The following is a 15,397-nucleotide window of genomic DNA, read 5'->3' on the forward strand; positions in this document are numbered from 1 at the left end:
GCCGCCGACAGCGGCCATTGGTCGAAACGCGCCACGTGAAAATTGTTTTCCTCAGAAGACCCATGGGCGCTGACATGTTGGAGCCTGGGTGTTGGGGCGCGCTCCCTTCTATAAGTCGTGATTTTCGGAGGGAGCGCAGTGCTGCTGTATGACCCGTTGGGAGTGAGTTTTTAAACCCCCAGACAGAGTAACGATGCCGTGCTGCCCTGTGCTGGGCTGTTTCAGCCGGCGGGGAGGTGGAAACCGCCAGCATCGCTTCCCGCTGGGAAAGAACGACAGTGGCCTAGCGTAACTTGCAGCCACTTAGAAAGCGGAGCTTACTTAGTGGCTCCAGCGTAACCCAGAGCCACTAAATGGGCTACGCCAGCGTAACAGAGCCTGACCCACGGAGAAAGAAGTATTTGCTTGGCCCCATCGCACCGGCGCGCTGCCTCTGAATCCTCGAAAAGTAAACACAGCTGCCATGGTTGCCAAGCGGCGTCCGGACCAATTCCGCCCGTCAACGTCAGCCGCAATAGGGCGCGTAAAGCTGGCCACCCTGGCGTCAGGCACCAAAATGGCTGCCGCCGTTCGCAAGTGTCGTTACTCTTAAGCGTACCTTATTTAGTCGTTCTAGTACAAACCCTTTGTAAGTCGATCCTTTCCGTGAGTCTGCTGTAGGTCGTGGGTCACGGAAGGTTAGCAGCAGGCGCCCTGCAGACCCACCGATGGAGGGCGCAGTGGTATCGAAGGGGTGGGCTCCTCTCTCTCCTGTTAGAGAAGGGAAAGGGGAGAGAGCCTCCCGCCATCGGCGTTTAGCTGCCGATTCCTGTGCGCACAACGTAGAGTTTGTGTGGCGCCGGCACAGCCGTTTTCGGGGCAGCGCCGGTTGACGTTCGAACCGACACGAGAGAACCACAGCTCCCCTGATTCAGCAGATTCCACACTGGGCTAAACGGGGTTTAATTTTTCCTGATATGCCTCGTTTCCTTGACTCGTATCTAGGACAATTGGGTACACGTACTGCACCTGCAAGATAAAGCTGGCCGATGGAAGATAGTGCTGCAGTTGGCCTTCAACTGGATATACCATCCCGACGAACGTATTAGGGCTGGTTGCGCCACTTTACTAACGAATTCTGTAATTCTTTTCCCCGTAATGACTGCTGAAAGCATTGGGTTGAGCGCCTTCCTAAGCAACGCTCTGTGCGATAAAGAACACAGAGGCAGAGTTTTATGGGCGCCTGTGGCAGGAGGGCTGGGTTACTCTTATTCAAATGTGGTTTAAGCGTGAATAAAATTTTCCACCCATTTCTTTTACCACGATCCCCTCCTCGCTGGCGCTAGATATTTCTTGTTTTCAACTAGGGTGGTTTACAGCAAAGCTGCATATGTCTAGGGTTCTGTGTATTTTTCTGGTCTGTAAAGAAAAAAACTTGGCCGCGTATCTGCTTCTTTCGTTGCAAATGTCGACGCAGGACGATAGTCGACCGGCGCCTCTGACAAGTAAATGCCTCCCTTCTTTTTCCCGCTAACCTCTTATGCTGTTCCTCTCCAGTCTCGTTCCTTCCAAGATAATACGCTACAGGTTTGCTGAAGTCAATTTAAATTTACCGCGTTCCACTGGTCCATGCCGGGTGCCTCGATGCAGCGCTGCCCAACGGCGGAGACGAGCGTGAGTCGAGTAACCCGACTACAACGTTTATGGAACCACGTTGCCTTATTCCACCAGCGTTCCAAGAGGAACGCGAAATCTATCTAGAGGAACCTTTCGTTGCTGTTGCCATTTGATTTTTTTTAAGTTCCGCCAGGTAGCGCGGGGAGCGGCAGGCGAGGGTTTTTGCAGTTCACGTACTAATTTATTTGCTATCGCGAAAAGCAGGCATCCGTATTTTTTTAAATAATGGAACACTGCAAATATCACTCATGTATAGATTTTCTGCCTTGTATTTCCGTAATGGCTTGCTCTTGTACAACAATGTTGACAAGTACGAACATTAACACCGGACTTAGACTTTCATATTTGACTCTGAGTATATGAGACTATTGCGCAGCATCTCTGTTGCTTTGCTCGGCTGGCTGAATCGAGTGACAGACAGACAGACAGACAGACAGACAGACAGACAGACAGACCAATATTTTCTAGTTCAAGTAGCCCAAGAAAGACTGTCGTCTTTAAAACACACTCATCCTCGTTTGAAGAAGGCGCCATTACACAGCTTTAGCTCTCTCCTTGTTACGGCTGAGAGCTTCGGAAGTCCGTATGATATTTCAAATAGCTTGTTTTTCGATGGTGAGCGCACAGTTACGGCACACACAAGGATATTTTCCTCAAGGAAGAAGGCAGGGGCTTGAGCTTGAGCGCCGCACATGCCCTGACGCACCAAGGAAGCATTTATTTTATTGTTTCAGCGTACCGAACACTCTTCAGCGGTCCGAGCTCGCAAAGAACATAGGCTGGGTTCCATACATTTTTGTTTTGCGGGTGCAAAAACGCTTTGCGGCAAAGCCAACTACTGTGTGAATGCACGAGAAAACGGCTGTAGCTGGCGTTTTATCAAAGCATCGCAAAAAACTTATATGACAATGAGTACATGAAACGACTATACCATTCCGCCTAGTTTCATTTATTTTCATAAAACGTAGGTCACATTGAAGTTATAAGCGTTACAGAACTCCCGCCTGGTGTCAATACATGGGCTAGTACGGGAACTGAAAGGACCACCCCACGTTTGTCTACTCAAATAATGCTCCAGTCCTTACAACTTTCATTAAGCACTCACAAACACACAGTCACTGCCATGACAAATGACCAGAAAAATGAATACTTGTGCGTTCCGGAACTTTCTATGGGCTGTGTATTACATACATCTTTGGTGGTCATTCACCTTCACAGCCTGGAATGGCGCCTATTTTTAATAGCGGAGCTGTTTAAGCCATGGAGTTTCATACTAGTATATACCAGAGGGAAATCTGGCACCACTGTCTAGGGGAGCCGCGATTCAGCGAGCATTCCGTCATGTACCGGGCACGCACGTTCCACTTGTCCTTCGCATGGCTCATGAACAGGCTGAAAAGTTGGATCTGGCTGCAAAAAAGCAACAATATTAGTGCAGAAGCTCCTTCAAATTTGTTTTGGTATGATAGAATTGAACCTCCAGTAAGTATAATTTGTCCGTGCATATTTAGGAGCTTCATGCATGACGAAAGAAAGAAAATGTTACCCTATTTTGTTGATTTTGGCTTCGAGGCAAAAAAGAAGCTATATGGCTAGCTAAACCAAGTAGGCGAGGAACGTCGCTATAGCGGCAATGGCGCCGCCCAGGGCGGCCCGCGACTGCAGCGACGGATTTCCCTCTCGTATATATTAGTATAAAACTTTATGGCTCACGCTTGATCTCTAGTCGTGCCGGGCATCGCTCCCAAATCGGCGCAGCAAAGTGGAGAGGAGGAAATTGTTCGGCCAAGAAGTGTAAAGGGAAGGGAAGTGGCGATGAGTCAAGAGGAAGACGAGCGAGTAGGGGAGAGCGCATCGCGGCGCAGATGTTCGGGTGTGGAGGCGCTCGTTGAGAATTGGCTGCGCCCAGTGAACATGTAAGCTCAGGTGTCCTCCTGGTTGAGAGAGACGTCGCGCGCTCAGTGACATCATAGTTCGATCTACCGGTAAGATGGGCAGACCTAGGAAAACCCAAATTAAAGCTAGTGAAGATCACGAGTTCCACTGTTTTTTTTTTTTTCAGTCTTCGCTGCTCAGTTATGAAGGTGGCCGGTATAACACTCTATAATTACATAATTTACTACATGCTGGTTTACTATTTCTCTTTTCTGCGTGTTAAATGTTGGCGCTATTCAACTCTGTTGCGGCGCAGGCACCACCTCAAGGTGCAGTGCAAGATGGATCTCGCCATTTTCCCAGTCGACACTCAACGCTGCGCTCTCTACTTGAGAAACAGTAAGCTAAATCTATTTATCTACTTCTGCTACTACGGTACCGCCTTTATAGTAGCAACGCGCAAAGTGTGTATCTTCTACTAAAAACTTTGCCTTACATCACGAAGCACGTTCTCAACATATCTTTTTAACTATGGCGTGAGCTGTTTGAGTGTTTCGCGCCTATACAGGTGCACTGTACAATATTAGGCGTCATCGAACCTTGTGCAATGCGTATCTGGAATAAAATTACCAACCAGTCATGTTTAAATAAATGTGCTCACATTTTTACTGCTTTTTTGAGCAGACGAAGATGATCTACAGGAACATGTTGATTCAGGGAATTAAGGTAGTACCCAGGAAAAAGCATGCTTCTGACGCGGAGCAGATTACGAAGGGTTTATATGGCCGCAGAAGGTAACTTGCTGACTAAAATGAGAATTATTGTCGTCAGAGAATGACACCATTCAGGAACGGATAACTTCTAGAACATTTTTATAGGGAACGCCCTATTACTCTAGGTACAAAGATGGCTCGTTCCATGTAGCGTCCATCAGACTTTCAAGCTCATCTAAGGTCAAGCCGGCGCACGTGCAATTGCGCAGTGAAGCGTCCAAACGCCCGTTTGTTCAGATTGATTATGAGGTTCAACACGCCGACGCTACACAGGCGATGAGGCGCGACGTAGTGTAGGGCTGCGGATTAATTCTGTCCATCCAAGGATATTTGACCTGCGCCGAAATGTTGAACGCACGGGCGTTTTCGCTTTTCGCCCTCACCAGAAAAGTGGTCGTTGGGCCGCGAATCGAACCCTTTTCCTTGGGATCAGTTGCACAACGCCTTAGCCACAAAGCCACAGCGGCGGGCTCACTCGGTTGTACCAAGGGGACGGGTTCGAAAATCGGGACAAGGGAAAGAATCAGGGGCGTCTGACAGCAGAAAATATCACAAAATATCACATTCAAGTGCCCTGCGTGGTCGCGCCAGAAACGACGACGTCACCGAGCAGTGTCTAAGTTTCGTCTTGCGGTACAATTCTGCGTGCTGTGAAGGCGCACTGTGGGCTCTAAAACAGAGCTATCGCTCTAGAAGCTTAACTAACTTTTTTCAACGTCGGCTAACTTTTCCTTCAAAGTTTGAAACGTTCGTGAATACGCAAAAGACTTTAGGCTCATTAACAATTTTGCTGCGCCCAGATAACAATGGCGCCAATGTTACCGCAAAAAACGAGCAAATATTACCGTATTTACTCGCATAATCCTCGCACTTTTTTTTTCGGGAAAGTCAATGCAAAGTTAGGGGTGCGAGAATTATGCGGAAAATAAAAAAAATCCGGTGCACAGTGTTGCCAATTTGCCGTATGCCAGTCCCGCTAAATGTAGCGGTCGTTTTTTGTATAGGTAAGCTCAGTGTTGCCAACAGCAGCTATTTCTTTTTATTTTATTATTTACAACGTAAACAGTCTCCCGTCGATTAGCGATCATGAAATTGCCGCCTTTGCTTTCTGGCGCGCGCCCTATCTCGTCGTCGTATGTGCGTGCCCTGCTCCAGTAACGCACGTTGAAGTCGGTGACGCCGAAGTGCCTGCCTGCGGCACGGTTGCCGTGTTCGATCGCGTACTCTTTCGCTTTCAATTTGAAAGCGGCAGTGTAGCTGGCGTTCTTCCCCATGGCGAAGCGGCACCAAGGACAAAACAATTAGATCAAAAAGTCCTCAAAACGGCAGCGAGCTATCCACCACTGACGCGAGTGACTCACTGACTGCTGCCGCTCAACGGCGGGACCACGACGGCGATGACGGCGACACGACGACACGACAGCGGGCTGCGCGAACACCGTCTAGTTGCGCGCACGCGAAACATGCGCGAAACCGGCTCAAGGACAGTGTGAGTAGCGTCTTAGGGCGCCTGTTAGGGAGTAGCCATGCAGGTTGTTGGGGCGCCTGGATGGCCTTGGATACACAGCGCTCTCCGCCGAACGGAGAGGCGGCGGGGGAGGGCGCGTGTTGGAGAGCGCGTGCACCATACGGGTTTCGCGAGCGGGCAACTTTCGCTGCTGCAAAGTTGGGGGTGCGAGGATTATGCGAGGAACCAAAAAATTCAAGTTTTGGTGGCTCACATTAGGGGTGCGAGGACTACGCGAGTGCGAGGATTACGCGAGTAAATACGGTAGACATTTTGAAGAAAACATGAACGGCGACTCACCACTCGCTTTCCCTGCATTTTCCGGTGACGTCACAGATATTTGTTTGTGCGATTGGCGGCTTCCGACCTAGCCATCGCCACGAACAATGACTGGGGGATCGTATGGAGGCCTTCAGTTTAGTTTGACAATATCACTTAAATGCTAACGTGCAGTTGACACACTCATAAAAAAACTGTGGTTGATTACTCTGTCATAGGAATCGGTAAAACGCGAAAGTGAAATGTGCAGCGAAATCTGCAGCTGAGCATGATTGGGGGGTCGGCGGCTGTGTTGTGGGTGTCCTTGGCGAGCGACGTCCTGCTGGCGGTTCGCTTTGGCAAAGGTATACTGGCGTCATTTCCGCGACGGATAGACGTCAGTGAAATCTTGGGTGTATCCTGGCATAAAACACTTTCGCGTTGAAATATAAAACCCGAAAACGAACAACAACCCTAAATATAACGTACTCTTTAGTACTAAAGGTTGCTTCCCCGCAAGAACACCCTCTGTGCAGGGGTGCACCTTTTACAGGCCGCTTACTTCGGTGTACTGGCGTCATTTTCGTTACGGATATGATGTCACTCGAATATTTGTGTATCCCGGAATAAAACACTTTCGTGTTAAATTTTTTACTTTGCCCCGATAACTATTATACCAATGTTACTGCTAACTACGAACAAATATTAGACATTTTAAAGGAAACGTATGAAGTAATGACGACTCACCAACCGCTTTCCCGTCATTTTCCCGTGGTGTCACAGAATTTTGTTGGTGCAACTGGCGGCCGCAGACCTAAGCAATCGCCAAGAACCATGACTCGGCGATTGTAGGGAGGCCGCCAGTTCAGTATGACCGTATCACTTAAATGCTAACGTGCAGTTAACGCACTGCTATAAACATGATTAGTGCTGGCCCTTATTACGTCACCCCAGCCCATATTGCGCCACTGCAGCGGGAAATTTGAAGGTTTTCCAATATCGCGTTTTTCCCTTAAAAAATCATTTTTCGGCTAAAGTGGAGCTCAGTGCTCTTTCAAACGAAACAAAGCTGTATTTCGTCTTCGTTGCCCGTTTAATGCATTACCTTGCTCTTTTCGGCCTGCGCAGGTGTGGAACACAATGGCATGGTCCAGCTGGAGTGGTCTCAGCACAACGGCGGGAAACATTGGGCTAGTAAACACCCCAATGTGAAAATGCTGCGGATCCCGTCGGACTCTCGCTTCAGCATCGAACAGCCAAGCGTGGGCACGTTTAATAGCACCCTTATTTACGGTAAACTCCACCACGGCGGGCCAGTGTAGCTCTGCGTTAAACTCCGTCATAGTGAAATCAATCTCTTGAGCTCAAACGCCTCACAGCGAGATGGGAAGAAAATTAAAATAGCATGCACTAGGTTTGTCGCCTTTATCTTTGAAGAGCATTGTATTGTGTTCAGGTGCTTTGTTCTGGTGCTTTGTCATGGTAACACTGATCTTATCTGGAATGAAAACGCTTGTAATGTATAATGGTGCGGCACAAAGGCACAAAGAGGCGCTTGTTCAAGCTGGGTTCCTCGCAGGTGACTTTGCGACGCTTTACGTGCCATTCGTGTTCTACCGACGGCTGACTACGCGAGCGCTGAAGACCTACCTGCCGACCAGCCTCATCGTCATCCTTTCTTGGGCCGGACTTTGGTTCGACCAGGAATCAGTGTCGGCAAGGTGTGCAGACTTCCCGCATGCTTAAAGGAATACTGACACGAACTTTAAAAGCTGAAGCAACTAGGTAAAAGAATTCCTTTGTATATGGACATATTTCCCAGCGTTTCAACAGTAACCGTTCAGTATAACATATTTTAAATCCATTTAAACCTTTGCCCCCACGAGAACACTCAGAACGGATACCCTTTCGCAATCAGCATCAGCATGATGCCATGTGTTCCTGCTCCTCCTGGCCGCGTATTTCCAAACGCTTCGCTGCACAATGTACCCACGTGACATGTCTGTTCAAGCGATGCAGAACGATAATAAAATGTCGTCATTGGCTGCGCCCTAAATCTAAAGCGACCTAAAACATACCACATCACTATTACTAGCAAAAATAACAGGCTGATTTGAGTTTAGAAAAATAAAATAAATTTACAAAGAAAAGTTAGGCAATGAAAAAAAGACCTGCTGGGGCTCGAACACAAGTCATCCGCGCCAGTACTCAGTACTCTACATCTCAGCCACAGAGCCCAAGTGGTGGGCTCATTTTAGCAGGCGCCTAAAGCAATGGCGCGCATTGAAATCACACATGTCACGTGGGTGCTCTATGCAGCGAAGCATGTGGAATCACGCCTCCTGACCCCCAACTGCCGGCGTGAGGGCCCTCGTGACATGACCAACGCGTTGGCTGCGGTTGGTGCAAGCTGCTCCGGCGTGTGTATACGTTCAGTAAAATTGACAGTTGGCTAGTTAAGGCACATTCCCACTGGCGATTCGCGTCGTCGCGCGACGGCGCGCGTCGCGCGCTGAGGCCATGAGACTGTGTTCGCACTTGCGATCAGCGATGATGCGACTGCGTTCAGCGCAGCTACTTCCCGACTTGTACGACCTCCTTGGTGCGTCAACCATTCGCAGTCAAAAAAAATTACGTTACACGAGCGCGACAAAAGCAGGTAGAAAGCAAACTAAAACACATGCTACTAACCTGGAGCAATGCCGAAAGCATTGCGGGTTGCGGGAGGGGCAGAAAATAACAAACTCGAGGAGGCTCTTTTCAACATATTATTGCACGAAGAAATGCACACGCTTGCTTTCACGCGACAACACCCCCATCACGGCCCACAAATTTCACTTCTTTCCACAGGCGCAAAGTTCTGGCGCCTCCGAACTCTACGCGTGTTTACCAGCCGCCGACAAAAGTACGAAGAGGCTGCAAGTCAACCTACCGTCTCGCTATCCACCTGTGTACGATGATTACTTGCTTTTACAATCCATACACGTTTCTCCACACTGATGAGTTTCACGCTATTCGTTGATTAGTGCACGCGTACGCTGAAGCCACTGACGAAAAAACCGAAGCGCACGGGAAGTTGCTTGTCGGCCCGTCCCGGCGGGTACAGCAGGCGATAGCGGGCCAAGCGCTGGCCGAGTGAGCCCAGCGGCGGCGGCTCGCCCGCCCGCCGCCATTTCCATAGCCGTATGTAAACAATCGTTTCCGGTTACGTGAGGTTACTCCGCGGCCATGATTGGCTCACCGGTTTTTCGGGGCCGTCGCGCGATGAGGGAATTCGGACCGAGAGCGGTCTGCTCCGCCGTCGCAAAGCGACGAAAAGCGAAGGCCGGCTCGTCGCTTTGCGACGTCGCTTTTCGTCGCGCGACGAGGCGAATCGCCAATTGGAATGTGCCTTTAGTGTTGATACATCGTTAAGTCGTGTGTCTTCTCTACTGTCGTGCCGTTTCAAGCGCTACTTAACGATGTCTGTAAACGTCATGGTTTTGGGACTGACGTCACGCTGCCCGGGCGTGCGGAGATGGTGGAGATCACTGCCGGTCTGAACACGCCCGCGCGCACTGTTGCGCGCCCGTCCAGACCGGCAGAGGTGCGACAAAAATGGTGACGTCACGAGCGCCCTCCGGTCATGCGGCCGCATCAGTGTTCGTTTTGTCGAAACCGAAACTGACACAAAGAAACAAGGCTGCAAATAATTATTTACGTTGTGACCGACCATCTAGTGTGCCATTCTATGATTAGTGTGATGGTACGCACCCACAACAGCGAAGGAAACGTAACACGAGAGTTCCGTATCAGTACGCCTTTAACACACCACACGGCGGTGGCGTAGTCCCAAAATCAGATCATAATCATCACCATATTGTCATCTTCTAAGCCCCGTCTCGCACCACCGGTCTCGCCATCATCTCCAGTTGCAGAGTCATCAGCCGCCATCGTGGGTTAACCAAAGTATAACCTTCGTGGCGCGAAATATGACGCCTTCCGGGAGCGAGGAAGTTAAGCTCTGCCGTTAAGTTGTGGGTGCATCATGGGCGTAGAAAAGGAATGAACGGAATCGGGGGTTCCTTGGCATAGGAAGTGAGTGCCCGCCTTTGCACGGTACGCAATTTTTCCGGCACTGAAAACCAGGGACAGCGTCAACAATCGCTATACTTACAATACAGAAAGTGCGCTGACACCGAATAGTTCTTCCTTGTGCAATTACTAGGTTCATAATCTTGGCAATCATGCTCTTGAAAGGCACCGTATGGCAAGGCGTCATCGAAGACTGCATGAGAAAAAATGCCGCCTTCCATGAGCGGGACGCAAATGTAACCGACCTTCGCGGTGGCCAAAACAAATTTGAGAGCGCCGTCACAGGTGCATCGATGGGCAATTGGAAAACCTGTCACGCCATTAGTACACTTCGGTTCACCTGTAACACCTACTTTTCTGATGGAGGCGAAAAGCAAAAACGCCCGTGTGTACGAGATTTCGGCGCACGTTAAAGATCCCCAGGTGGCCAAATTAATCCGGAGCCCTCCACTACGGCGCGCCCCATCGCCGGCATTGCGTCGGTTCGTTAAACCCTACAATTAGTCAATCAATCAACCTGTAACACCTGATAAGCCACACCTAGTGACGTCATGAAAACGGGAAGTCGCTACCAGACGACCTCGCTGGCGTGGACGGCGAGCACGCCCTCAAATCCTCGTCTCACTTCGCTTTGCGTACTCCGACCAAGAGTTCTCTTACCAATGCTTCAGATCCTCGTAGTCTCCTGTGAGCTCCGTGAGTGGCAGGGTTTGTAGAGCATTTTGAACAGACGGCCCGTGCGCACCACACGTTTTAAGGGTAAAGCCCCTTAGGGGCTCGGGCTGTCGAGGCCTCATGCCATTCTCATGTGGTCCCGGTACTAAAACGCCGGGACACTCGTCTTCCAACTCCTCGCGCTACAACGTAACGAGTACTAAAAGTACACAATTGTTCCAACCGGTTCAAAATAAACTAACGTGATTTGTGAATTTCTGTTACGCTCCCTGTCAGCTTCATCAATCGTCAAGCACAAGCAGAAGGTGTTTGTAGACGGGCTATAATATGCGTTACACTCAAGTTCCCACTGGCTCTTGACGCTAGGCCTGATCGGGGGTGGTCGGTCGAAGCAAGAAAAGGCATACTTACCTGGTGCCGGGGCCTCGTTCATCACCGAGCACCAGACACCAGGGCGGGCATTGCACTGCGCTCGCATTCAACCCCTGCCACTTTCCCACACTGGGGCAGGTGGAGCAGGCAAGTTGCTTAAACCCGGTTGAGCGCAAGAGAGGACGCCACCACCTCAGCAAGCGCGCGATTCCTCTTCTCACCGGCACTTCTCCCGCGCACAAACAGCGCGCTCCATGTGGCAAGAGAGAGACTCACAATCTTCGAATACTCTAATACACTGCGTGCTTCGCCCCTCACTAGGTTTCACGTTAGTGGAGATGGCACAGGATTTCTTTTTTGCCATCGGAAGTGAAAGTACGTACAAGCACAAGTAACTTCGTTGTAGGTTTCATTGAAATAAGGCGTGTGTTACGCTTTACATAAACAACCAGTACCCTTCATTCTGTGAATGAAGAAGGAAGGCCAGCATGGCTGGCTAGGCTCCAAGAAGCGCACGAAACACACGCGTAGTAGAAACTCGGTGGGGTGGTAGAGTCGTCCTAAAGGGTAATTTCTGTATTTTCTTCAAGAAACGTGAGATCTACACAGAATTTGCCAAAAGGCCGGCTTGTCCGAAAGAATCAGTTTCGTAGATGCGACCTAATTTTGAGACTGCGCTTCAACTTCCCGCTGTCCAAACTCGGAATTTGCGTGTCGTCGGCGCTTCCGCTCTCTGACGACCTCCCGCGGCCGCTGGCGCCGTGCGCAGCGCATGAATCCAAAGGGCGCGCGCCTGTGATTACCCTCTCCTCTCCCGGCGCGTGCTCTGATTGGTTTGCTCCCATGCTGGTGAGACTGGGGCGCCCCGTTCCGGTGTATTGGGGAACCTTCCTCTGCGTGACACCTCTGGACGTACGATAAGGCTAGACTTCGAATACCTCCGCTGTTAAAAAGTCATGACTAATTAGTAATTGGTCTGACCCTTACATTCAACCCGCCGTGGTGGCTCAGTGGCTAAGGCGTTGCGCTGCTGAGCACGAGGTCGTGGGTTCGATTCCCGGCCGCGCCGGCCGCTTTTCTGATGGAGGCGAAAAGCAAAAACGCCCGTGTGTACGAGATTTCGGCGCACGTTAAAGATCCCCAGGTGGTCAAAATTAATCCGGAGCCCTCCACTACGGCGCGCCTCATCGCCTGCGTTGCGTCGGCGCGTTAAACCCCACAATCAATCAATCAATCAACCCCTACATTCATTAGGCAGCGAAAATGGCTCAACTGTCATTTCGCGGCATTTTCTAAGACAAAAATAATTGAAATGTCAAGATGACCGAACAGAGTACCTGGTGAAGCGTCACGTTGGCTCTCTGTAAGTTCACTCGCGTTCTCCGCACACTCAAAGGCAGCGGACGGGCTTCATGTCTCAAACCAGGCTAACCTCGAAAAGACAGCTGCAGGTGAACTGCACTTTCCATCTTTCCTGGCAACACATAACAGTCGTAATTTGACCACACGGTGTTAATCGAGCATAAAATTGAACGTTCTTTGATAGCAAGGCTGTAGTTTCCTGTGTACCTCTCGAAACAAAAGAGTCACATGGATTTTAATGCTTTTCTGATTTTTCTTACACGAAGCTGTTCAGCAATAAGTTGATTTCGGTGTTTCACAAAACTCGGTGTAAAGAAAAGGAATCAACGGCACCTGCAGGATTCGAACCTGTGCTTGGTTAATCGAAGTAGTTTTTACACACTCGGCCACAACCGCGATCTATCATACCGGAGAGTCAAACTGCTTATTCACTCGGCTGTGACAGTGGGGAGAGAAATCACGCCACCTGCTCAACATGGAACACATGATAAGGGTACACGTTGCACATGCGGGAGCGTGGTTTAAGTGTGTGCGTTCCGTTCGTTCATTCTTCTACTGTGGAGTAGAGGGCACTGCGTCAGCGAAGAAGAAGCAAATCCGTATACTTCCTTCACGACCATCACGACAGTATCGAATAGCAAATCGGCTGCAATTTGCGGGCGATTTTATTCTTCTCAGCCGTCGTGGGGGTTGCGAAGGTTGCGTACAGCTTTGCTACCTTCAAGTCTAACGCGTTACTATGAGCTTCGTTCAGTTTTCTTTTGTTTTTTTGTTTTTTGGGGGGAGGGGTTTTTTTTCATCTCTGGGTTCTTCTCTTCAGAATGTATTTCCATTGACGGTATGGGATTCAAGGTTTGTGATGCTAGATGACGGAAAAGCACTTCGAATCTCCTAAGAGCCCCGCTCTATTCAGAACATTTGTTGCTGCGCTAATTGGGTCGTAGGTTTTGCAAGAAATGTGAGCAAGAACATACAAAGCGCAGAAAAGATGGACGGAACTGGAGCTTCAAGCCCCCTCTCTATGTTCAAAGTCAAAGTCCAAGTCAAAGTCAAAATCAAATTTATTATTGAGTACAGGTATACAAGCATATTAATATACAGTTCATCCTCCTCACGAGCAGATATCGCTGACGAATGCGGATATTCACTCCAAACTCTGTTAATAAAGTTTATCTCCGCATGCAAACTCGCTTGAATACAAACCGGAGTGTTGCAAGGCGCGCTGCTGCCACAGAAGCTTGCGCAATGCGGCCTCTGGTTTCATTGTGGGTTGGTCAAGTTATATACATTCATGTTCTCTGGTCTACAAGAAATATCCTTACATCGCAGAACATCAGGGAGGAAAAGGTAGAACATAACAACACGAACGCTCGCCTTTAAGGACTTTAATTCAGAAAATACACTAAGCATAAAAAATGAGTGGAGGGTGATGAGAAAAAAAACACAAAAGAAAAAGAGATATAAAGCACCAGCATTGGGCGCTTCCTAAACTGCCAAACTACGTCAGAGATGCCAATTTCAGATGTGCCGCGTCTTGATTTTTATGCGTGTTTTCGTTGTGTTTTCTTTTGTTTGCCTGATCAATTCTGACGATTATAAGGTCAGTGCATTTCCTCGGTGAGAGTTCTTGAGCGTCAGCACTCGTGTTGTTCCAATCTTCCTTTTTCGTCGTTGTTAATTTGTTTTGCGCTGTAAACATCTTCCTTGCATAACCGACAAGCAAGGGGATTGATATTTCGGCGAGTTGGTTCTGGATAAGCACCTTGAAAGGCAGCACAGTAGACGCTGACACGAGGGAAAGATAGTGCACGAGGGGGCTGGTTTTGGCCTGTTGGTAGAACACGACAAAGGATTGAAGCGCTAGGACAATGGGACAAGCGAGTCAACGCACACAGAGCGCTACTTCCAACAGTTTTATTAGCAGACGAATACGCACATGTATATAAGAACACTAGTTCACGTCATAGTACAATAAGTGCGCAGTTGTTGCCAGGCACAAGAAGAAGCTAACGCGAGAGATATTTGGAAGCTCATATGATAGCGAAATCGGACCACGAGTATGTTAGCACTGCGTCTGCCGCCTCATCAAAGAAACAGCGTGCTTTGTTGAGCCGAGGGTGACGTGATGATATTGCGCCGAACCATACATTGGGTTTGTTTATTTGTATTTTGCTTTTACCGCCCGGCTGCGCCGGTCTGCGTTATCTCTGCGCCAAGGGAAGCGCGTGGTCCATTCTTTCTTTCTGTGCCGCATGTGTTATCTGTTGTGATAGGGAGAGCATTCCGATCTAACGTGAACAGCCCAGAATAATCTTCTTGGATCTACTATGTTCTCGATGCGAATCGACGTTTCGAGAACCACGCGCGCCGAAAGATAAAAAGCCTGCAGTGCGGACGCCGGGGCATTCGATTCGACGACACTCGCCTGTGCAAGTCACTTTGTTGACCGCTGCTTCGCCGCCTCTGTATTCTTTTGAGTTGTTAGGGGAGCACAAGTTCGCTCCAATAAACGTATTTGTCATTCAAGACAACTGCTTCGTCCTTGTCTTCGTGACATCTGGTGGAGGTGCTGGGTACGCACCCTTCATGCCCACTACAACCTCGAAAAGCCGCCAAGCCAGTCCAACAAGAGCCAGCCCCCGCCTGCAAGATTTACCGCCCGAGTTCGGTTTGATGCCAGAAGGGCCCAAGGAAAGGAACGCTCCAACCAACACCATGGTGCAAGAAACAACGTCGCCAATCGTCCTGCAGCAGCCCCGGGAACCGCCATCGTTCCGAGGAGCCCCCGCAGAAGACACAGAAGAATGGTTGGAGAAACTGGAGCGCGTCCGGAAATTCAACAGGT

At 49.5% G+C, this 15,397-nt stretch overlaps 1 protein-coding gene across 1 annotated transcript in view; it reads left to right on the top strand.

Annotated features, from left to right (window-relative positions):
• LOC144148495 (glycine receptor subunit beta-like) overlaps nucleotides 1-15,397 on the top strand; it is a 42,797-nt gene that overhangs the window by 12,520 nt on the left and 14,880 nt on the right. Inside the window, exons 6-8 of the mRNA XM_077680025.1 lie at nucleotides 3,848-3,930; nucleotides 7,198-7,362; nucleotides 7,649-7,790. Coding sequence (XP_077536151.1) covers nucleotides 3,848-3,930; nucleotides 7,198-7,362; nucleotides 7,649-7,790 — 390 coding nt within the window. The remainder of the gene's footprint in view (nucleotides 1-3,847; nucleotides 3,931-7,197; nucleotides 7,363-7,648; nucleotides 7,791-15,397) is intronic.

Source organism: Haemaphysalis longicornis, unplaced genomic scaffold (genome assembly GCF_048455015.1).
Source record: "Haemaphysalis longicornis isolate Haplotype H1 unplaced genomic scaffold, Haemaphysalis longicornis Haplotype H1 scaffold_8, whole genome shotgun sequence".
Classification (NCBI taxonomy): Eukaryota; Metazoa; Arthropoda; class Arachnida; order Ixodida; family Ixodidae; genus Haemaphysalis; species Haemaphysalis longicornis.